The sequence below is a fragment of the Hemiscyllium ocellatum genome, chromosome 11 (genome assembly GCF_020745735.1).
Source record: "Hemiscyllium ocellatum isolate sHemOce1 chromosome 11, sHemOce1.pat.X.cur, whole genome shotgun sequence".
NCBI lineage: Eukaryota > Metazoa > Chordata > Chondrichthyes > Orectolobiformes > Hemiscylliidae > Hemiscyllium > Hemiscyllium ocellatum.
Window position 1 is genome coordinate 7,611,755 of NC_083411.1, and position 24,872 is coordinate 7,636,626.

Genomic DNA, 24,872 nt, shown 5'->3' on the forward strand with positions numbered 1-24,872 from the left:
AGAAGTTCCATGGCCCTGCTCACAGCTGGTTGGAAAACAGACTGGTTTTTGCATATATTAAGAGGTTTGGATCCATTAGAGTAAATTCCTTGTATATCATGTATAAGCTCAAATCCCCTGGTCATTTTCCATTCTGCATTACAGGCAGATAGTAAGATAATGAATGGGATGCCTACGGATTTTCCTTCTTTTATTTTTTCATGGGATGTGGATATCCTGGTGAGGTGACTATTTGTTTCCCATCTCTAAATGGCCTTGAAATTAGCATTTCAGAAGGCAGTTAAGTGTGAACCACATGATTGGGTCTGGAGTCATGATGTAGTGTGTACCAGTCCTACCTCCCCAATGGACATTAATGAACCAAGTAGGTTTTCAACTAACTCTAGTCACTTTGGCCACAAATATCACTCAGACCAGTTTTACAACTCCAGATTTGTTAACTAAATTCAAATTCTACCAGATTCCACAATGGTATGTGAATGCATACCACCTAAGCATTAGCCTGGGCTCCTGGATTATTAATCTGAGTGACATTACCACAACAGCAGCAAGTCTTCTATGTGGAGAATATACTTTCTCACTCTGTCTGTGAAATACATGCACCTAATGTTTTGGAATGGTTAAAGTTGACCTGCCTTGCTATCTTCGAGTAAAAAGTGAGGTCTGCAGATGCTGGAGATCAGAGCTGATAAATGTGTTGCTGGTTAAAGCACAGCAGATTAGGCAGCATCCAAGGAACAGGGAATTCGACGTTTTGGGCCAGAGCCCTTCATCAGGAAGGGCTCTGGCCCGAAACGTCGAATTTCCTGTTCCTTGGATGCTGCCTAACCTGCTGTGCTTTAACCAGCAACACATTTATCAGGTCTGCCTTGCTATCTGACTGGTAGAAACATTTAACCTGTACACTTGTTGGCTATAAACAAGACAAACAGCCTGCAACAGGCTCTCCAATTCTAGAGACAACTCTTACCACCCTTAATCCTCTGGCATGCTTCTAGACTTCAAACCTAACAGATAACTGCTTAGCTTTCTAAGCATTCACAGGTCCCAAAAATCACTGCCAACCTTTCCAAGTGATAGTTGAAACTGCCATAGATATGGATTTGCCAAATTGTGCACTGGCGTGAGAGTTGTCAATGCCAGTTTCTACTATTATGGCATCTGTAATATAGTAAAACAGCACTTTACATGAGCAGCATTAAACACTGAGCCACTGCAGATACACACAAAGCAGAAATGACAAGAATGTAGAGTTGCCAGGGAATTGAAATTTAAAATTGAGACATTGCGGGGCAATTTAGGCCATTGAGCACAGGACATGCAACAAAGGGCTTTGTTCTTATGATAAATGAGGATCCGCATATTGGAAATTAATTTTGACCAGGAACAGCAAGTGAGGAGTGGGACCCACAGGGGAAGTCAGCCTCATACGTGTCACAGCTCATGGACTCAACTCTACCTCTTATCAGAAAACCCTAAACATGCCCTTTGAAAATGTTGTAGAGCATAAGAATTCATGCTTCATTTGTTTTACTAAATTCACATAAAGAACATAGAAACATGAGAAAGTTATTCAACCCCTCGGCCCTGTTTCACCATCAATTACATCATAGCGGACACGAGTTTTGATTGTACCTGAACATCTGGAAACAAATCACTTAAAACAAACAAAAATCTGTTCATATCAGTCATGAAAGATCCATCAAACCCCACCCACAACAGCTTTTATTGTATTCAGAGTGTTTGCACCTGTACCACCATCAGTGGTAGAAACAGCAGTTCCTATTATCATGCCTAAACACTCTTATTCTAATTTGAAAGTTAATTCGTGCCCCTTGTTCTAACTCCTCACCTCTTCAGTCAGAGAATCATTGAATCAGAATCACAGAATTATTATGGCGAAGTGCACTTGGCCACTGCACTTGGCCACTGCACTGATTCTAAGACCGAGTGGCAATCCCCCACTTTGTCTCCATACCCTGCACACCATTTCTCTTGAAATAATCATCTAATGGTCCTCATTGAATCTGCCTCCATCACAGTTCCACATTCCACAGCCTAACTATTCGCTGTTGAAAAATACATTTTTTTTCTCACATCACCTGTTCTTTATTTGCACATCATTTCAAATCTATGTCCATGTATCCTTATTTTTTTTTTACAAAACTCTCTCCACACTCTCCACTATTTACTCTCTCCACCCACTCATAATTTTGAAAACCTGTATCAAATTTCCTCTCAGCATCCTCTCTGAGGAGAACAGTCCCAACTCCTTCAATCTGTCCTTATCACTGAAGTTTGTCAGTGATGGCGAAGCACTTCAGCACTCTCTTCAATGCATTTGAATCTTTCCTAAAATGTGGTGCCCATAACTGTACGCAATACACTAGCTCAGGTGCAAGTTCAACATCGCCTCCTTGCTCGTGTCTGCTGTGCCCCTGTTACTAGAAAAGAGGACACCCTATGCTTTATTAACCACTCTCTCCACTTGTCCTGTCACCTTCAATGATGTGTGCACATGTATACCCAGGTCACTCTGCTCCTGCACCATTTTTCGGACTGTATCCTCTATTTCATATTGTCTTTCAATGTTCTTCTGACCAAAGTACATTACCTTACACTTCTCTGCATTTTAAATTCATAGTTAAAAATCACACAACACCAGGTTCGAGTCCAACAGGTTTATTTGGAAGTATTAGATTTCAAAGTGTTGCTCCTTCATCAGGTAACTAGTGGTTTGTTCAATGCATTGTTTTAATTGCATAACACTATGATATTTTTGCTATAAATTCTGTGTTGTATGATCCTGCCCCACGAGTTACCTAATAAAGGAGCAGTACTCTGGAAGCTAATACTTCCAAACAAACCTGTTGTACTATAACCTGGTGTTGCATGATTTTTAACTTTGTCCAAGGCAGTCCAAAACTGACACCTCCACATCATTGAAACCTTATAGACCCCTGACCCCTGGAAGTAAGGGTTGGCACACCAAGTCCAGAACGATCCTCTGAAGAGCATCCTATCCAGATCCATGCCCCTACACTGTCCCTGTAACCCCACATTTTCCATGGCCAAACTACCAAGCTTGCACGCCCCCTGGACACTTTGGACAACTTAGCTTGGCCAATTCATCGAATCTGCACATTTTTGAACAGTGGGAGAAAACCAGAGCACACCATGAAGAATGCGCATACTTCAGGCAGACAGTCGCCCGAGGCTGGAATTGAACCCTGCAAAAACTCCATCCCATATTCCCAATTCCTTCGTCTCCGCCGCATCTGCTCCCAGGAGGACCAGTTCCAACACCGCACAGCCCAGATGGCCTCCTTCTTCAAGGACCGCAGATTCCCCCCAGACGTGATCGACGATGCCCTCCACCGCATCTCCTCCACTTCCCGCTCCTCCGCCCTTGAGCCCCGCTCGTCCAACCACCACCAAGACAGAACCCCACTGGTTCTCACCTACCACCCCACCAACCTCCGCATACAACGTATCATCCGCCGTCATTTCCGCCACCTCCAAACGGACCCCACCACCAAGGATATATTTCCCTCCCCTCCCCTATCAGCATTCCACAAGGACCACTCCCTTCGTGACTCCCTCGTCAGATCCACGCCCCCCACCAACCCAACCTCCACCCCGGCACCTTCCCCTGCAACCGCAGGAAATGTAAAACTTGCGCCCACACCTCCACACTCACTTCCCTCCAAGGCCCCAAGGGATCCTTCCATATCCGCCACAAGTTCACCTGTACCTCCACACACATCATCTATTGCATCCGCTGCACCCGATGTGGCCTCCTCTATATTGGGGAGACAGGCCGCTTACTTGCGGAACGCTTCAGAGAACACCTCTGGGCCGCCCAGACCAACCAACCCAACCACCCCGTGGCTCAACACTTTAACTCTCCCTCCCACTCCACCGAGGACATGCAGGTCCTTGGACTCCTCCACCGGCAGAACATAACAACACGACGGCTGGAGGAGGAGCGCCTCATCTTCCGCCTGGGAACCCTCCAACCACAAGGTATGAATTCAGATTTCTCCAGTTTCCTCATTTCCTCTCCCCCCACCTCGTCTCAGTCGGTTCCCTCAACTCAGCACCGCCCTCCTAACCTGCAATCCTCTTCCTGACCTCTCCGCCCCCACCCCACTCCGGCCTATCACCCTCACCTTGACCTCCTTCCACCTATCCCACCTCCATCGCCCCTCCCCCAAGTCCCTCCTCCCTACCTTTTATCTTAGCCTGCTTGGCTACTCTCTCTCATTCCTGATGAAGGGCTTATGCTCGAAACGTCGAATTCCCTATTCCTGAGATGCTGCCTAACCTGCTGTGCTTTAACCAGCAACACATTTTCAGCTGTGATCTCCAGCATGTGCAGACCTCATTTTTTACTTGGTGCTGTGAGGCAGCAGTGCTAACCACTAAGTCATGCCTTCTCTGCTACCTGTCTGCCTATTCCACTAACTTGTCAATGTTCTCTCTGAGTTCCATACAATCCTCCTCACCATTTGTAACACTTCCAAATTTAGTGTCAACTATACAATTCTACTCAAGAGGAAATAGTTACTCTCAATTTATTATATCAGTTCATTTAATAATCCAAAACATCTCAATTAGATGAAAAGGCATGGGGTTGACAGATTAACTTTGCTTTCCTGTCTTCACAGGTGCAGAATAGCTTGTTGAGTGTTATCCAGTCCTGACTGCTTTTGATCAGATTTCCAGCATCCACAGCACTTCCCTTTCAACATGTATTCTTACTGTAGCGTAAGAATTCAAAGCATAAAGTAAAATTCCTATTTTTTTTCAGATTGCTTTCTGCAGGGATTGAACATAAATTCCTTTGAATTGCAATAGATGACCAATCGTTTTTACGGACATGGCCCACTTTCTGATTATCTTTCCCATTGCTCCATGTTCCAACAAAGTGATGCTTTAAAAAGGAATGCTGTAAAATCTGTCAGAACCTACACATTAATCTCAAATGCTCTAGCAGAAAAAGAAATATGAAATGAGTGGATAGATAATGAAGCTGGGTTTGAGGCTTCTAAAATAATGCATTAATATTAAACACAGTTCACTGTGAATTAAATATGAAAATACAAAACACACCAAATGATCAATAAATATGTTAGCAAGTAAACATTTTGGTAACTGGAGTAAACATATGAATATATATTTGCCAATCTTTAACTCAAAGTATTTTAAATGCTGCAGTGAGATCAAGTAATGGCTATGATGATACTTAACAAGCTTACACAGTAAGCAATCTTATATCCTTGGGGTGGGAACATACAGTCTTGACTATGTACCTTGGATTCATTTACTGAAACATTAAAAAGTCAAAATCTAAGGTTTTTAAAGCTGTCTTATAGTAAACGAGAGGGAAAAAAAAGATTTTGTTTTACTAGAATGGTCACAGTTCTCCATTGGCTATAAGTCTCATTGACCCTGACAACGTGAGTTCAATGAGATAGGCAAAATTATTTTTGCTTTTCCCAATTCTCCCTACGGGGTGTTCTCTGGGACTGCAGTTTTGGTAATTTATCATAAGGAATAATAATTTAAGCAAAAGTCACCTCGGACACTGAGTTGACATCTCTCTGTCCCATGCTGTCCCAACCCCCTTCCAGTCCAAGTCCCATTTAGAAACTGCACAAGTCCATCATGCAAAAAAAAGTTAGAAAGTTGCATCAAATGTATCAGAACACTGGCTGTTTCAGGCGAACACACAGAAAAGCAAATGATCAGTCCCACCGGGGAGAGGGGGAGGAAGGGGTGTGAACTGTTGGTGGGAGGGGGGGGTGGAGGGGAAGATTTTGGGGAAGGGGGAGGTGGAGGAGGTTTTAGCACAGTAACAAAGGACAACCTATCGCACCTTGTGAATATCTTAAAAAGACCAGAGCAGAGCCTTTTTCGACAGTGGGACACTTTGGAACTGAGTCACCGAATACAATTTTCTTAAAAAAAAGGAATCCTGTTACCATTGATTGCGTTGTTCGTCCGCAGTTGGACTTTCCCAGTGCTTGGTATGTTGGGAGTCTGTGATTATTTTTGTTTATTTTTCAAAGGTGTTGAAAATCCTGCAGTTTATAAAAGTCTCTGAGGAGCACGTTGCGTCGTTGCGAAGTGGGGGTGGGGAGGTGGGGGGGAAAGAGAAGGAATCGCTTCAGGCTCCGATCAATATCTGCAATTGAAATAAATGAAAGGCACTTTTTCATATATTATATATATATATATATATCTTTTTTTCTTTTTTTTAAAAAAGAACACCCATTTGCAGCTGTCCTACAACTGACTCAAGGCTGTTTGTTCCTCCAGAACTTGCAAGTAATCTGGGGTCCCGTGGAGCTTGGCTTTCAGCTCCGAATACTCGCCCTTCCGCTGCTCCATCAGCATTTTGGAATGGCCAGAGCCCAGCAGGGACTTCCTCAGTTTTTTGCCCTCGCCTTGTTTCTCGGGCGGCTGCAACTCGAAGCCTCCGAAGCCGATGCTGTTGACCTCCTGCTTGCCCTCCGCCAGATTGCGGTAGAGCTGGTGGGGGTCTCTGATGGGGACCAACTCGTCCAGCTCGTCGATGGTGCTCAGCCGCTTCTTGTCCTTGTCGCTGACGTTCCTGAGGAAGATGGTCTGGCCCTGGGGGTCGGCGAACGGGCTGGCGTGCTCGGGGTAAGCCTTCCTGAGCTGCTCGATGGTTTGCGGCATGAACTTGCCAGCGGTGCCCGGCTGGGAGCCCTCTCCCCTGGCTTCTGGCTGCCCCCCTTCCTTGAGTTGGAGCTGCATGGAGGTGCACTCCTGGCTCGCCATCCCTTCGTGCTTGGCTGCTCCTTTCTTGTGTCTCTGCAGGACGAACACCAGGAGGCAGAACGCCACGAAGACGGTGAGGATTAACACCACCAGGATGCTGAGGATGAGGATGGAGAGGGGGACAGGCCCCCCAGTGCTGGCTTTGCTCAGGTTCAGAGGGGGCACTTCAGGAGACAGACTGGCCCCAGGACTGGGGCTCACCGCCCCGGCTTTAGTCAGGAGCCTGGGACACAGCACCTCGCTCCTCACCTCCCTCAGGTCCAGCCCAGCAAACTCCACCGGGGTCTCGCACCTCACCTCCTGCACTGTGGTGGCGCCGCTCAGCCTCTCCACCCACAGCTTCAGGGCCACCAGGTCGCAGGTGCAGTCCCAGGGGTTGCCCTCCAGGTCGATCTGGTTGAGGGAGCGGAGCTGGTCCAGCACCCCGCTGACCGGCAGGTACATGAAGTGGTTGTTGCGCAGGTTGAGCCGGGCCAGGGGCACCGCGGCGAAAGCGTAGGCCGGCAGCCCCTTCAGCAGGTTGTTGTTGAGATAGAGCAGCTGCAGGTTGCCCAGGGGGTCGAAGGTGCCCGCCAGGACTTCCTGGATGAGGTTGTACTCCAGGTAAAGGTACTGCAGGTTGTGCAGCCCCAGGAACATGTCCTGGCAGAGTCTCTCAATCTGGTTGCCGTTCAGGAACAGCCTCCGCAGGTTGGTCAGGTTAGCCAGGACCCCCCTCTGAACGGCGGTGATCCTGTTGTTGCCCAGATCCAGGAGATCCAAGCCCTCGTAGCCCCGGAACTCCGAGCCCTCCATCTCCCTGATGCGGTTGCCGCTGAGCAGCAGCTGGCTGGCACTGGGCGGACTGGGCAGCAGCTCCCGGACGCTCTCGACCCCTCTCCCCTGGCAGTTGACACTCAGCGCCAGCTCTGACGGGTCGCTTTGGCACTCGCACCGGCCCGGGCACTGGAGCGGCGGCGGGGCCCGGGTCTGGAACGAAGCGATTTGGCTGTAGGTGCGGTTGCTGGGGAGGAATTTGCCCGAGACGATCCCGGACTGGGACCTCCTGGGGGGCGAGCCGCTGGGGGCAAGCTGGGGCCGCCGGGTCACTCGGGGGCTCAGCTGAAAAGGTGGGGGCTGGCTGGGGTCCGGGAGACCCTCTGCTTCCTCGGGACACAGCTCCCGTTGGGTCATCTCCTTCAGCGGCCGGCCATTGAGCTGCGCTGGGGTCTCGCAGGTTGGTTCCCCGATGTAGAGATGGTAAGGCATGTTCTCCAACCAGCTAGCCAGTGCCAAGAGCTGGCACGAACAATTCCAGGGGTTGTCCTCCAGCTGAAACTGCACAATCCTGCCTATATGTTCCAGCACACCGATGTAAGGGATGTTCTGTAGTCTATTACCCCTCAGGTCCAGGTGGGTGAGGGAGGCGAAGCGGAAAATATTGTCTGGCAGCGATGAGATCAGGTTGTCATTGAGGATCAGCACCTTGAGACGGTGCATCTTGTTGAAGGTGCCCTTCTCAATGACCCTGATGAGGTTATAGTCGGCCTGGAGATACTCCAAGTTCTCCAAGCCCAGGAACATGTCAGCCCGCAGGAGCTGCAGCTCATTGTTGTTGAGGTGGAGCTGTTTGAGGTGAGTCAGACCCCGGAACGCTCCCGCCTGGATCTCCTGCAGTTTGTTATTGCCGAGCTGGAGCGAGATGGCGTTGCTGAAGTTGGCTAAGCTGTGTGGGTACAGGGTGCCCAGCAGGTTGTTCTGCAAGTTGAGGTGGTACATGCTGGCGGTCGGGGGTCGGAGCTGGCTGGGTCTGTACAAGCTGCTGCCTTTGTCGCAGGAAATGTACAAAATGTGCTCCACCGCCGCACACGAACACACCGAGCAGATCGCCTTGGTATCCGGCCCGGAGGATGGAGAAGTGCCCGGCACTGAGAGAGCCAACCAGACCAGGAGGAACATCTTGGTACCATCCACCTGGGGGAGGGAGAGAGGGGGCAGAGTAGTGGCAATCTTTAGTGATGTGCATAAGACAGAGAGAGAGAGAGAGAGAGGCAGAGAAAAAAAAGAGGAGGGAATTGTAAATATACAGCAAGAGGGAGTGGGGAGGGGGTGGAGCAGCGAAGAGGAAGAGAGGAGTGTTGAAGAGTGGTAGAGGTATAGAGTGAGGGGGAGAGAGAGGGGGAAGGAGTGTTGAAGAGTGGTAGAGGTATAGAGAGAGGGGGAAGGAGTGTTGAAGAGTGGTAGAGGTATAGAGAGAGGGGGAAGGAGTGTTGAAGAGTGGTAGAGGTATAGAGTGAGGGGGAGAGAGAGGGGGAAGGAGTGTTGAAGAGTGGTAGAGGTATAGAGTGAGGGGGAGAGAGAGGGGGAAGGAGTGTTGAAGAGTGGTAGAGGTATAGAGAGAGGGGGAAGGAGTGTTGAAGAGTGGTAGAGGTATAGAGTGAGGGGGAGAGAGAGGGGGAAGGAGTGTTGAAGAGTGGTAGAGGTATAGAGTGAGGGGGAGAGAGAGGGGGAAGGAGTGTTGAAGAGTGGTAGAGGTATAGAGTGAGGGAGAGAGAGAGGGGGAAGGAGTGTTGAAGAGTGGTAGAGGTATAGAGTGAGGGAGAGAGAGGGGGAAGGAGTGTTGGAGCGGGAGACAGTGCGGGAGAGGGGGAAGGGGGTGTTAAAGAATGGGAGAGAGAGTGGGGTAGAACGAGAGTTGGAATGGGAAAGAGTATGGGGGAGGGAGGAAAAAGGGGGGTGTTAAAGACAGAATGGGAGAGAAAGAGGGGAAGGGTTGTTTGTGTGAGAGGGAGCGAGTAGGAAGAGGGCAAGTGGGGTGTGTTCAAAAGTGGGAGAGAGGAGAAAGAGGGTGAAGGGGAGTATTAAAGAGTGGGGGAACGGGAGACGGGGAAACAGAGAGGGGAAGGAGGAAGCTTTGAAGAGTAGAAGAGAGAGGGAGTGCGGGGAACGAAAAGGGGAAGGGGAGAGTGTTGAAGAGAGAGAGAGAGAGAAAGAGAGTGGAAGGGAAATGGGAGGGGGGAGGGGGGGAGCAATGCAGAGTGACCGGAATAAAGAGCAAGTCAAGAGACGAAGGCGAGCGAACAGCTAAAGTTGTCCAAACCCGGAATGTGTGTGAACGGTCAGCAAACGCGAAGGAAAGGTCGGCTTGGGGTGGGAGTGCGGTGGGAGAGATCCCAGCGACCAGGGCTGTAAGAGACAGCGAGTCACAGAGATGTACAGCGCCCGGGTTCCTGCCCGAGAACACCATCCTCAAAGTTGCGTTACCTTCTCTCCCTGTCCCTCTGGGCAGCCGAGTTTCTAAAACAAGCGCATCGGCGGCATCAAAGCTGCACCGTGCAATGCCGCGATACCATCTCAGACCCAGGGGGGCTGAAATGATGGCCAGCAGCAGCGAGCGGCCGGACACTGCTCACACCCAGCGAAGGGTTAACCCCAAGGCTGACACCAGAACAGCCTCTGGGCTCTGCCTTCTCAAATGGGCATTTTTTTTTTTGGCCTGAATTCTGCTCCAAGTGAGAGGAATATTCCCAAATGCAGTTACGTCCAAGATCATGCATCTGATTCCCAATTGCTAATCAATAATTACTCTTCAAATCTCCCTCCCCCACCCATCCTTCCCCATAATTTTTCATAATATCTCTAAGCAATCTCTTAAGGTGATCAGGAACACATTATCTGTCGCTTCAGTATAAGGTGTCTAACTGTACCTACCCGCAAAGTATATGTAGGAACACCGTGAGTGTTGGATCTGCAGCTTGCATTTGTCTGACAAGCGCCTTGCTCTTTCTTCCAATGTTCAAAACGTGCCTGCAGTCCACAGCTTAGCAACCATCCAAACTCATCTGCTGCCTTAAACGTATAAAGGTTTTTGAAAATAAAGCTGAATAATTCAAAAGCATGCAGACCAGAGTAACGCTGATTTCTCTCTCACGCACTGTACGTCCAGCATCCAACAGAGAAGAGAGAGAGAGAGAAGGGAGACAGAGAGAGGGGGGGGGGGATAAAAACACGCCATGAAACAGCATCAATCATTAATGGTGTCATTTCAGCAGCACATGGTGGTAGGGTCGCCCGGAATTTCCCGTGTGGTCCAGCTCCCTCTACTTGTCTCTACAGGTGCAGAGAGGATCATCACTGAGCAGCACGTTCAACAGGAAAGAAAATGCGGCAGCTTCCCTCTGAAGTTACATCCAGAGCACAGCACAGCTCCCACTCTCCTTCAGCGTCTCGCTCTTTTTTGCAATATGCCCCATATTTAATTTTCAAGCAGTCTCTCTTGCCCGGTAATATTTATCCTTCGCGCAACCGGGAGAATTTTTGGTCTGGGTCACATTCTGTCCACGCTTATTCGACCAACACCACCGGCCCCATCTTTGAGTAAATCCAACATCACCCCCCCAATCCCCAACCCCCCTTTTTTTTTGCCTAGTTACAGCTATCTCTTGTCACAAACTGGCGTTCAGACTTCCTGCCTGGCTACCCACCTCATTCCCTGCTCCAGGGTAATGCGGTGTGCTGCCGGATGGCGAAGCAAGCGGTAAATCTGCTCACCCCCGTCACTCCAGAGCACCGAGCAACATAGTCCCATGCGGACATCTGGAGAGCTGACTTCTTCAGGCTGCTGTTAAAACTCTGCAAGATGTTTGAGAAGCGCCATAGAGACATCTAGTGCCAGGCAAAGATGACTACAAGTTATATACATAATGTACACATTATGTACACATATGTGTACATCCATATATGAAAGCAAATTGCTTTCTGAAAATATATATCATTCAAGGTGCAGTCGCAATCTTATTCATCACCAGTCTGGCTAAACAGATTAATTATAACTGAGGGGGATTCAGCTAGCTGGGGAAACTGGGAGTTTTTTTTAGTGAGTTTTGAGAAGCTTTGTAGCTCAGGTTGAGGTTCTGGATGTATGTTTGCTCGCTGAGCTGGAAGGTTCATTTCCAGATGTTTCGTCACCATACTAGGTAACATCTTCAGTGGGCCTCCGGGCAAAGGCTTCATTCAGAGGCTCATTGAAGGTGTTACCCACTATGGTGACGAAACGTCTGGAAATGAACCTTCCAGCTCAGCGAGCAAACATACTAGGTAACATCTTCAGTGGGCCTCCGGGTAAAGGCTTCGTTCAGAGGCTCATTGAAGGTGTTACCTAGTATGGTGACGAAACGTCTGGAAATGAACCTTCCAGCTCAGCGAGCAAACATACTAGGTATCATCTTCAGTGGGCCTCCGGGCAAAGGCTTCATTCAGAGGCTCATTGAAGGTGTTACCTAGTATGGTGATGAAACGTCTGGAATCGAACCTTCCAGCTCAGTGAGCAAACCTACATCCAGTTTTTTTTATTCTTTCCAGCCCAGCTGGAGGAGAGATTCATCAAAAGTGTTCAAAATGATCAAGGATAAAGGAGATGGTAAGCCACTCACCATCCTGACTTAGAAATATTTCACCATCCCTTCACTGTAGCTGGGTCAAAATCCTGGAGTTCCCTCCCTAATGACATTGTCGGTCAATGCACTGCACTTGGGATAGCAACTGCTCAGGATAGCATCTCTCCACCACCTTCTGAAGGAACAACTAGTGATGGTCAATAAATACTTGGCCAGCCAGTGACACCCACATCTCACTAATGAAGAAAGAAATAAAAAGACAATGGTTTTACTTGTGGAAGACTCAGGAGTCAATGGGACTGGTTTAAGGTCATAGTCAAAAGAGGTGGGGGTGGAGGGGAGGAAGAGATTTCTTTTTTTTAGGTTTGATTCCCTATAGTGTGGAAACAGGCCCTTCGGCCCAACCAGTCCACACCGACCCACTGAAGAGTAACCCACCCAGACCCATTTCCCTCTGACTAATGCACCTAATAGTATGGGCAATTTAGCATGGCCAATCCACCTGACCTGCACATCGTTGTGACTGTGGGAGGAAACCGGAGCACCCAGAGGAAACCCACACAGACACAGGGAGAATGTACAAACTCCACACAGACAGTCATTCAAGGCTGAAATCGAACCTGGGACCCTGGTGCTGTGAGGCAGCAGTGCTAACCACTGAGCCATCGTTCTGCCCCAGGCAATGTCATTCTTTTTATAATCCAGAATGTACTGTCTCAAAGGATGGCAGAAACAGATTTAATAACCTTGGACACAAAGACGGCAATTGCTGGAAAAGCCCAGCAAATCTGGCAGCATCTGTGGAGAGAAAATGTTTTGGATCCAGTGACCCTTCCTCAGGACAGTATTTGCAGTTCTTCTGGATTTTATTCAATAACCTTGGAACTAGGAAACTTATAACATCACAAGCAGAGGACAAGACATCATGACTAAATTGAAACAAAGAACTATGCATGCTGAAAATCTGAAACAAAAGCAAAAATTACTGGAGAAGCTCATCAGGTCTGGCAGCATCTCTGGAGGGAAATCAGAGTTAATGTTTAGTGTCCATTGACCCTTGCTCAGAACTGTGACTAACTGGATGCACCTATGATAAAAACCAACAAGGCCATTGCTGGTGAACACCCTCCTTCTGTGATGCAAGTTTCTTTTAAATGAAAAATTGCATGTTTTGTTTATCAACATTTTTGAAGTGCATATGGTTATCAGAGACTTATTGTAAATTTATGCCACATGGTTCAAAAAGAAAGAATGACTTGCATTTATACAATATCATTCATCATCTTTAGATGCTTTACAGCTTATGAACGATAGAATCCTTACTGTATGGAAGCAGGCCATTTGGGCCATTGAGTCCAAACTAACCCTCAGAAGAGCATTCCATCCAAACCTAGCCCCCTATCCTATTACTTTGCATTTCCCAGACTAACTCATTTAGCCTGCACATCCCTGGGCAATTTAGCACGGCCAATTCACCTAATCTACACATTTTTGGATTGTAGGAGGTAACCGGAGCACCTGGACAAAACCCAGACATGGGGAGAATGTGCAAACTCCACCCAGACTATCACCTAAGGATGGAATCAAACCTTTGAAATGAAGAGAAGTCTCATCTGTATCACTGAGAGGGGTAAAAGTGAACTCTCAGTTGTTGACACCCATTGTGTGGTTTTTAATGCCTGAGACCTTTTGAGAAAAAAGGAATAAGATAGATGGCCACATGGATCACCTTTCCAGAGGTTAAACCAGCTGTTGAAACTGTCAAAAAAAAGGATCAGTCTGATGCAAAGCTCTCATTGTTATAAAAATCATTGAGATTCCAATCTGTGTGCTATATACTTTTCAGGATAACTTTCACAAATTGGAGACGAAAACCACCTGCAGAGTTTGCAACTGGGAAAATGAAACAATGTAGCCAGACATGGGAATAGACAAATGCAGAGCATTTCAGGCAACTGTTTTTAAACAGATCTGAAAAGGGCAATAATAGATTTGCAACAGCAGAATTGGAAGACTTTCCTCTCTCTGTTTCTCAGCCTCTTGAAAGACAACAGCTGTTGACAAAACAAACTGGAAAAAAACATCCATGCATTGTGTACTCAAAATAAATCTCCCAATTTTGCTTCTGCTGAGGATACAAGACATCAATTAGATAACCGTTGTCTTGGGTTCAGAAATATCACACCACAGGCTATAAGGCTTTTTAAACCCAATATTCTTTTATTTTCCTGTTTGTACATTTTTGAAATTTCTACTTGTGATAGATGCTGCATTTCATTGTTTCTTTTTTGTGATGAGTAATTAATGACAATCTTATTTCTTCCACTCAAGAAAATCTTGTAATTAGCTTTTTATCATTGAACGTGTGATCTGTGTTTGAACTGAAGTGTGATATAACTGCTCATTTAAAAAAAAAGTCTCATTTTGTTTGCAGCTGATGAAGTTGAAAAGAGGGGAGCCAAATCATCTTTCTCATTTGGTCATAAATGGATGAGCAAATTTGTGAGTAGCCAGCCACAGAGGTAGATATATGATTAGATCCAGATAATCAGTTTCTGTGCCCTTGATTGGATGATTTGGATGTGCTCGTGTTGGACTGGGGTGGACAAAGTTAAAAATCATACAACACCAGGTTATAGTCCAACAGGTTTAATTGGAAGCACTAGCGTTCGGAGCGCTGCTCCTTCATCGGGTGGTTGTGGCACATAGTCTATAACCTGGACTAAAATCTAGTGATGTGTGATTTTTAACCTTGATTAAATGATGTATATTGGCAAGATAATGGTTCTTATTTGCCATTGTGCCATGAGACCTGCAAAATGCAGACAATCAAAATGAATGGGACCTCAGATAAAGATCTTATCCAAAAGATGTCACCTATTTTAGTGCAGGACTTCCTTTGATTGATTGATTCGTTGTTGTCATATGAACTGTGGTGTTATGAAAAGGGTGGTTTTGCATGCCATACAGGCAGATTGTAGTACACAGAGTGTATTAGGCTCGCGGAACAGAGTGCAGAATGCAGTGTTACAGCCATTGCAGAGAGAGAGATCAGAGTTGAGAAGTCTGTTCAGAAGTCTGATAACAGCAGGGAAGAAACATTGTTCTGTTAATTTTAAAATAGTTACATAGAAGGATAAAACTGGTCCATGGGTCCAAGTTCTAAATTGGGGCAAGGCAAATTTTAATGGATTTAGATAGGAGCTTGCAGGGATTGATTGGAATGGTTTGCTTACAGACAAAGGGACCTCTGGCAAGTGTGAGTCCTTTAAAACTGAGATAGTTAGAGTTCAATGTCTATATGTTCCTGTGAGTGTGAAAGGCCAGGTTGGCAGGAATAGAGAACTGTGAATGATAAGCAATATTGAGGCTTTGACCAGAAAAATTTAAGGAGGAATGGCTCAGGTGCAGGCAGCTGGGATCAAGGGAATCCCTGCAAGAATTTTGGGAATTCAGGAGTTTAGTGAAGAAGGAAAGCAAGAGGGTGAAAAGGGGTCAGGAGATAATCTTGGCTGAGTAGAATAAGGTGAATCCAAAGAGGAACGTTCAGTGTGTTAACGACAAAAGAATAACTAGAGAGAGAGAATAGGCCCCCTCAAGGACCAAAGTGGACACATATGTGTGGAACCACATGAGATGGACAAGGTTCTCAATGAATATGTCTCCACTATGTTTACTGTGGAGAAAGACCTGAAGACTTGCGAACTTGGGAGAGTTGGTGGTGATAACTTGGGTACAGTCCATATCACAGCAGAGGAGGTGTTGGACATAGTAGAAAGTATGAAAGTAGACACATCTTCTAGTCTTGATATATCCAATAACACTGCAAGAGGCTACTGAAGAAATTGCAGGGTCCCTAGTTGATATTTTTGCATCATCGTTAGCCACGGGTGAGGTTCCGGAAGACTGGAGAGTAGCGAATATTGTGCCCTTATTCAAAAATGGCTGCAAAGAAAATCCTGGAAACTATAGACCACTAAGCATAATGTCTGTGGTGGGTAGGTTACTTGAGAAGATTCTGAGAGCTAAGATATGCATGCACTTGGAAAGACAGGGTTTGATTAGAAGTAGTCAGCATGGCTTTGTGAGTTGGAGATCATGCCCAAAAAATTTGTTAGATTTCTTTGATGAAGTGACCAGACATGTTGATGAGGGCAGGGCGGTAGATGAAATGTATATAGATTTCAGTTAGGCCTTTGATAAGGTTCCACATGGTAGGCTGCACTGGAATGCTAGGTCGCATGGAATCCAGGGCAAGCTGGCAAATTGGATATACAATTGGCTTGATGGCAGGAAGCAGAGGTAGTAGTGGAAGGATGCTTGTCAAACTGGAGGGCTATGACTAGTGGAGTGCCTCAAGGGTCAGTGCTGGGCCTATTGCTCTTTGTTATCTATGTCAATGATTTGGATGAGAATGTACAAGGCATGATTAATAAGTTGGCAGATGACACTGAAATAGGAGGTATCGTGGACAATGAGGAAGGTTGTCAGAAATTGTAGCAGGACCGCGATCAGCTGGAGAAGTGGACTGAGAAATAGAAAATGAAGTTCAATATAGATAAGTGTGAGATCTTGCATTTTAGAAAGTCAAATCAAGGTAGGAGTTACATGGTGAATGCTAGGACTTTTTTCTTTCGAGCTGAGGAGACTGAGGGGGGGATCTCAGAGAAGTGTACAAAATCATGAGAGACATGGATAGAATGAATACACTCAGTCTTTTCCCCAGGGTTGGGGAATCAATGATTAGAGGGCATCAGTTTAAGGATAGAGGGGAAAGAATAAAAGGAAACCTGAGGGGCAACATTTTTATGAAGAAGATGGTACGCATATGGAATGAGCTGTCAGCGAAAGTGGTTAAGGTGGGTACATTAATAACAATTAAAGGGCATTTCAACAAATACATGGATAGGAAAGGATTAGAACGGTACGGGCCAAGTGCAGGGAAATGGGCTTAGCGTGGATGGACATTTTGGTCGGCATGGACCAGTTTGGACAGAGGACCTGTTTCTGTGCTGTAGGACTCTATGACCATTCAGCGGTTCTTAAACTATTCGTATATGCATTCAAACATTTGTGAATGTTCTGCCTGATGGAAGAGGGTGGAAGAGCATATAACTGGGCTGGGAGGGGGTCTTTGATTATGTTGATGAGTTTCCCACCACAATTATAGCAAGACATCCCTGCTCCAGTACTCAAACCCTCTCATTATAAACGCCAACATACCATTGGCCTTCTTCAGCCCTTGCTGCATTACATGCTTACTTTCAGCAACTGGCGTACGAGTCTCATTTCCCTTGCCCTTTCCTAATCTGGTGCATTTCAGATAGTAATCTGTCTGCCTGTTTTTGCTACTGAAATGGTTAACCTCTGCACTATACTATACTTACATGGGACATAGAACATGTACAGGCCCTTCGGCCCTCGATGTTGTGCTGACCTGTCATACCAATCTGAAGCCCATCTAACCTACACTATTCCATGTACGTTCATATGTCTGTCCAATGACAACTTAAATTTGCTTAATGTTGGCGAATCTACTACCATTGCAGGCAAAGCATTCCATACCCTTACTACTCTCTGAGTAAAGAAACTACCTCTGACATCTGTCCTATATCTATCACCCCTCAATTTAAAGCTATGCCCCCTCATGCTCGCCATCACCATACTTGAAAAAAGGCTCTCCCTGTCCACCCTATCTAATCCTGTTATTATCTTATATGTCTCTATTAAGTCACCTCCCAACCTTCTTCTCTCTCATGAAAACAGCCTTAAGTCCCTCAGCCTTTCCTCGTAAGACCTTCCTTCCATACCAGGCGACATCCTAGTAAATCTCCTCTGCACCCTTTCCAAAGCTTCCACATCCTTCTTATAATATGGTGACCAGAACTGTACACAATACTCCAAGTGCAGCCACACCAGAGTTTTGTACAGCTGTAGCATAACCTCATGGTTCCAGAACTCGATCCCTCTATTAATAAAAGCTAAAACACTGTATGCCTTCTTAACAACCCAGAGAGAAAGTGCGGACTGCAGATGCTGGGGATCAGAGCTGAAAAATGTGTTGCTGGAAAAGTGCAACAGGTCAGGCAGCATCAAAGGAGCAGGAGAATCGACGTTTCGGGCATAAGCCCTTCCTCAGGAATGAGGAGGTTGTGCCAAGCTGGCTAAGATAAAAGGTAGGGAGGAGGGACATGAAGGAGGAGCATTGGGAATGCGATAGGTGGAAGGAGGTTAAGGTGAGGGTGATAGGCCGGAGAGGGGGTGGGGGCGGAGAGGTCGGGAAGAAGATTGCAGGTCAAGAAGGCGGTGCTGAGTCTGAGGGTTGGGACTGACAAAAGGTGGGGGGAGGGGAAATGAGGAAGCTGGAGAAATCTGCATTCATCCCTTGTGGTAAGAGGGTTCTTCCTCCAGGCGTCATGTTGCCATGGTCTGGCGATGGAGGAGGCTAAGGACCTGCATGTCCTTGCTGGAGTTGGAGGGGGAGTTAAAGTGTTCAGCCACGGGGCGGTTAGGTTGGTTGGTGCGGGTGTCCCAGAGGTGTTATCTGAAACGTTCCGCAAGTAGGCGGCCTGTCACCCCAATGTATAGGAGGCCACATCGGGTGCAGCGGATACAGTAAATGATGTGTGTGGAGGTGCAGGTGAATTTGTGGTGGATATGGAAGGATCCCTTGGGGCCTTGGAGGGAAGTGAGGGGGGAGGTGTGGGCGCAAGTTTTGCATTTTATGCGGTTGCAGGGGAAGGTGCCGGGAGTGGAGGTTGGGTTGGTGGGGGGTGTGGATCTGACAAGGGAGTCGCGGAGGGAGTGGTCTTTCCGGAACGCTAATAGGGGTGGGGAGGGAAATATATCCTTGGTGGTGGGGTCCGTTTGGAGATGGTGGAAATGGCGAAGGATGAACCGATATACCTGAAGGTTAGTGGGGTGGTAGATGAGGACTAGTGGGGTTCTGTCCTGGTGGCAATTGGAGGGGCGGGGTTAAAGGGCAGAGGAGCGGGAAGTGGAGGAGATGTGGTGGAGAGCATCGTCAACCACGTCTGAGTGGAAATTGCGGTCTTTGAAGAAGGAGGCCATCTGGGTTGTTCGGTATTGGAATTGGTCCTCCTGGGAGCAGATGTGACAAAGGCGAAGGAATTGGGAATATGGGATGGCGTTTTTACAGGCAGCAGGGTGGGAGGAGGTGTAATCTAGGTAGCTGTGGGAGTCGGTCGATTTATAGTAAATGTCCGTGTTGATTCGGTTGCCTGAGATAGAAATGGAGAGGTCTAGGAAGGGGAGGGAGGAGTCTGAGACGGTCCAGGTAAATTTGAGGTCAGGGTGGAAGGTATTAGTAAACTGGATGAATTGTTCAACCTCTTCGTGTGAGCACGAGGTAGCGCCGATACAGTCATCGATGTAGCGGAGGAAAAAGTGGGGGGTGGTGCCAGTGTATCTGCAGAAGATGGACTGTTCCACATATCCAACAAAGAGGCAGACATAGCTGGGGTCCATGCAGGTGCCCATGGCTATTCCTTTGGTTTGGAGGAAGTGGGAGCTGGCGTTTAGCCTCAGCAATGTAGAGTTCGGTGCGCCAAACTACCACCGCCTCCCTTGTCTGCCGGTTTGATGGTGAGGTTGGGGTTGGAGGGAAGGGAGTGGAGGGCTGCACGTTGCGAGGGTGAGAGGTTGGAGTGGGCGACAGATTGGTGGCTTCCGCGGGGTCGACAGCCACCGGGAACAACACCGTTTCTGCCATCGCCGCAGCCAGTCCTCAGCAGAGGCCTCACCTTCATCCCCCTACGCTCCAAGATTAACAAATTCAACACACAGCGAGACGTTGAACAATTCTTCCGCTGCCTTCGCCTCTGCGCCTACTTCTCCAACCAGGACTCCCGCTCACTCTCTGACGACCCCTTCTCCCGCCTCCAACACACCATCCACGCCCTCCACCTCCTCCATGATTTTCGCTTCCCCTGCCCCCAATGCCTTATCTTCACCATGGACATCCAGACCTTATACAGCTCCATCCCCCATCACGAAGACCTCAAAGCCCTCCGCTTCTTCCTTTCCTGCCGAACCAACCAGTACCCTTCCACTGACACCCTCCTTCGACTGACTGAACTGATCCTCACTCTTAAGAACTTCTCCTTCCAATCCTCCCACTTCCTCCAAACCAAAGGAGTAGCCATGGGCACCCGCATGGGCCCTAGCTATGCCTGCCTCTTTGTTGGCTATGTAGAACAGTCCATCTTCCACAGCTACACTGGCACAATCCTCACCTTTTCCTCCGCTACATCGATGACTGTATCGGCGCTACCTCATGCTCCCACGAGGAGGTTGAACAGTTCATCCACTTTACTAACACCTTCCACCCTGACCTCAAATTTACCTGGACCGTCTCAGATTCCTCCCTCCCCTTCCTAGACCTCTCCATCTCTATCAAGGACTACAGAATCAACACGGACATTTACTATAAACTGACCGACTCCCACAGCTACCTAGATTACACCTTTTCCCACCCTGTCCCCTGTAAAAATGCCATACCATATTCCCAATTCCTTCGCCTTCGCCGCATCTGCTCCCAGGAGGACCAATTCCAATACCAAACAACTCAGATTACCTCCTTCTTCAAAGACTGCAATTTCCCCCCAGATGTGGTTGACGATGCTCTCCACCACATCTCCTCCACTTCCCACTCCTCTGCCCTTGAACCCCGCCCCTCCAATTACCACCAGGACAGAACCCCACTAGTCCTCACCAACACCCCACCAACCTCCAGATACATCAGATCATCCTTCATCATTTCCACCACCTCCAAACGGACCCCGCCACCAAGGATATATTTCCCTCCCACCCCTATCAGTGTTCCGGAAAGACCACTCCCTCCGCGACTCCCTTGTCAGATCCACACCCCCCACCAACGCAACCTCCACTCCCGGCACCTTCCCCTGCAACCGCAAAAAATGCAAAACCTGCGCCCACACCTCCCCCCTCACTTCCCTCCCAGGCCCCAAGGGATCCTTCAATATCCATCAGAAATTCACCTGCACCTCCACACACATCATTTACTGCATCCGCTGCACCCGATGTGGCCTCCTATACATTGGGGTGATATGCCGCCAACTTGCGGAACGTTTCAGAGAACACCTCTGGGACACCCGCATCAACCAACCCAACCACCCCGTGACTGAACACTTTAACTCCCCCTCCCACTCCGCCAAGGACATCCTTGGCCTCCTCCATCGCCAGACCATGGCAACACGACGCCTGGAGGAAGAGCAACTCATCTTCCGCCTAGCAACCCTCCTACCACAAGGGATGAATGCAGATATCTCTAACTTTCTCATTTCCCCTCCCCCCCACCTTTTCTCAGTCCCAACCCTCAGATTCAGCACCATCTTCTTGACCTGCAATCTTCTTCCTAACCTCTCCGCCCCCACCCCCACTCCAGCCTATCACCCTCATCTTAACCTCCTTCCACCTATCACATTCCCAACGCCCCTCCCCAAAGTCCCTCCTCCTTACCTTTTATCTTAGCCTGCTTGGCACACCCTCCTCATTCCTGAAGAAGGACTTATGCCCGAAATGTCGATTCTCCTGCTCCTTTGATGCTGCCTGACCTGCTGCACTTTTCCAGCAACACATTTTAAAATTCTTAACAACCCTGTCAACCTGGGTGGCAACATTCAAGGATCTGTGTACTTGGACACTGAGATCTCTCTGCTCATCTACACTACCAAGAATCTTACCATTAGCCCAGTACTTTGCATTCCGGTTACTCCGACCAAAATGAATCACCTCACACTTGTCCGCATTAATCTCCATTTGCCACCTCTCAGCCCAGCTCTGCAGCTTATCTATGTCTCTTTGCAACCTACAACATCCTTCATCACTATCCACAAATCCACCGACCTTAGTGTCGTCTGCAAATTTACTAACCCACCTTTCTACACCCTCATCCAGGTCGTTTATAAAAGTGATGGACAGCAGTGGACCCAACACCGACCCTTGCAGTACACCACTGGTAACTGGACTCGAGGATGAACATTTCCCGTCAACCACCACCCTCTGTCTTCTTTCAGCAAGTCAATTACTGATCTAAACTGCTATATCTCCCACAATTCAATTCCTCCGCATTTTGTATAATAGCCTACTGTGGGGAACCTTATCGAATGCCTTGCTGAAATCTATATACACCACATCAACCGGTTTACTCTCATCTACCTGTTTGGTCACCTTCTCAAAGAACTCAATAAGGTTTATGAGGCATGACACCATACTCACTAACCTTAATCAAATTATTCTCTTTTAGATGATTATAAATTCTATCTCTTATAACCTTTTCCAACGCTTTATCAACAACTGAAGTAAGGTTCACTGGTCGATAATTACCAGGATTGTCTCTACTCCCCTTCTTGAACAGGGGAACCACATTTGCTATCCTCCAATCTGTTGGCACTATTCCTGTAGACAATGACGATTTAAAGATCAATGCCAAAGGCTCGGCAATCTCCTCCCTGGTTTCCCAGAGGATCCTAGGATAAATCCCATCCGGCCCAGTTTCTGCCAACTTACTGAATTTATCCAAATCACACACAAGCATCTCTGCATCCTCCTCACACTATATCCTCCCAGCTAGCTCTATGTTGTCTGTAAATATGGATATTGACATTTGGTTCCCTCTTCTAAATCATTGATAGATATACTATGAATAACTGGGGTCCAAGCACTGATACCTGCGATACCCTGGCAGTCAATGCCTGCCAATCGGAAGAATGCCAATTTGTTCATATTCTTTGCTTCCTGTTGGCCAACCACTCTATAATAGTACATGAAGGTCGGTGTAAGATTGGGGTGAGTGTGAGTGAATTGGGGCAAGTGTGAGCATTTGGGATCGATTGTGAGTGATTCGGGTGAGTGAGTGATTGGAATGTGAGTGTGATTGATTAGAATAAGTGTGACTGATTGGAGTGAGTGGGTGTTTGGTGATGAGTGTGAGTGTTTGGGGTGAGTGTGTGTGATTGAGGGTGTGTGATTGGTGGTGAGTGTAAGTGGTTGGGCATGTGTGTCAGTGATTAGCATAAGTGTGAGTGATTGAGGTGCATCTGAGTGATTGGGGTGAGTGTGAACGATTAGAATGAGTGTGAGCAATTGGGGTGAGTGTGAGTGATTGGAGTGTGAGTGAGTGATTGGGATGAATGTAAGTAATTAGACTGAGTATGAGTGATTGCAGTGAGTGTGAACAATTGGGGTGAGTATCAGTGATTGCAGGTAATTGTGAGTGATTGGGGTGAGTGTGAGTGATTGGGATGAGTGTGAGTGATTAGAAGTAAGTGTGAATGACTGGGATGAGTGTGACTGATTGGGGTGAGTGTGAGTGATTGGGCTAAGTGTGAGTGATTGGGGTGAATGTGAGTATGAGTGATTGAGTGTGTGTGAGTGATTGAATGAGTGTGAGTGATTGGAGTATGTGTGAGTGATTGGAGTGTGAGTGAGTGATTAGATGAGTGTGAGTGATTGGAGTGTGTGTGAGTGATTGGATGAGTGTGAGTGATTGGAGGCACATGCAAGTGATTGGGGTAAGTGTGAGTGATTGGAGTGAATATGAACAATTGAAATGAGTGTGATTGATTGCAGGTAAATGTGAGTAATTGAGGTGAGTGTGAGTGATTGTAGTGAATGTGAGCGATTGGAGTGAGTGTGATTGATTGGTGGTAAGTGTGAGTGAATGGGCAAGTGATTGGAGTAAGTGTGAGTGATTGGGATGAGTGTGAGTGATTGGAGGTATGTGCGAGTGATTGGAATGAGTGTGAGTGATTTGGATAAGTGTTAGTGATTGGAGTGTGTGTGAGTAATTGGATGAGTGTGAGTGATTGGACGTACATGCGAGTGATTAGGGTGAGTGTGAGTGATTGGAGTGAGTGTGAGTGATTGGAGTGTGTGTGAGTGATTGGACATATGTGCGAGCGATTGAGGTGAGTGTGAGTAATTGGAGTGACTGTGAGTGATTGGGGTGAGTATGAGTGGAGGTACGTGCGAGTAATTGGAATGAGTGTGAGTGATTGGAGGTACATGCGAATGATTGGAGTGAGTGTGAGTGATAGGAGTGTGTGTGAGTATTTTGGAGGCACGTGTGAGTGATTGGGGTGAGTGTGAGTGATTGAGGTGAGTGTGAGTAATTTGGGTGAGTGGGAGTAATTGGGGACAAGTGTAAGTGATTGGGGACTTGTGTGAATGATTGGGGATCATGTGAGTGATTGGGGTGAGTGTGAGCAATTGGGAAGAGTGCAAGTGATTAGAGTGAGTATGAGTGATTGCAGTGAGTGTGAGCAATTGGGATAAATGTGAGCGATTGGGGTGAGTGTGATTGATTGGAGGTAAGTGTGAGTGATTGGGATAAGTGTGAGCAACGGAGTGAGTGTGATTGATTGGAGTAAATGCGAGTGAATGGATGAGTGTGAGTAATTTGGATGAGTATGAGTGATTGGAGTAAATGTGAGCGATTGGAGTGAGTGTGATTGATTAGAGGTAATTGTGAGTGAATGGGTGACTAATTGGAGTAAGTGTGAGTGATTGGAGTGAGTGTGAGTAGTTGGAGGTGCGTGCGAGTGATTGGAATGAATGTGAGTGATTGGGATAAGTGATAAGTGTGAGTGATTGGAGTGAATGTGAGCGATTGGAGTGAGTGATTGATTGGAGGTAAATGTGAGT

The 24,872-nt window shown here is 47.4% G+C and overlaps 1 protein-coding gene across 1 annotated transcript; it reads right to left on the reverse strand.

Annotated features, from left to right (window-relative positions):
* Positions 1 to 6,291: 6,291 nt before the first annotated feature.
* On the reverse strand, positions 6,292 to 10,529 carry slitrk4 (SLIT and NTRK-like family, member 4). Its single transcript, XM_060832005.1, has 2 exons — positions 10,501 to 10,529; positions 6,292 to 8,763 (listed from the first exon to the last, which is right to left on the reverse strand). The coding sequence occupies exon 2, from the start codon at positions 8,746 to 8,748 to the stop codon at positions 6,292 to 6,294; it is 2,457 nt and encodes an 818-aa protein (XP_060687988.1). The 5' UTR covers positions 8,749 to 8,763; positions 10,501 to 10,529.
* Between the last annotated feature and the right edge of the window lie 14,343 nt (positions 10,530 to 24,872).

What these genes read in the sequence shown, in the direction of transcription:
- slitrk4 (XM_060832005.1), bottom strand. Translation starts at nt 8,748, where the DNA reads ATGTTCCTCCTGGTCTGGTTGGCTCTCTCAGTGCCGGGCACTTCTCCA.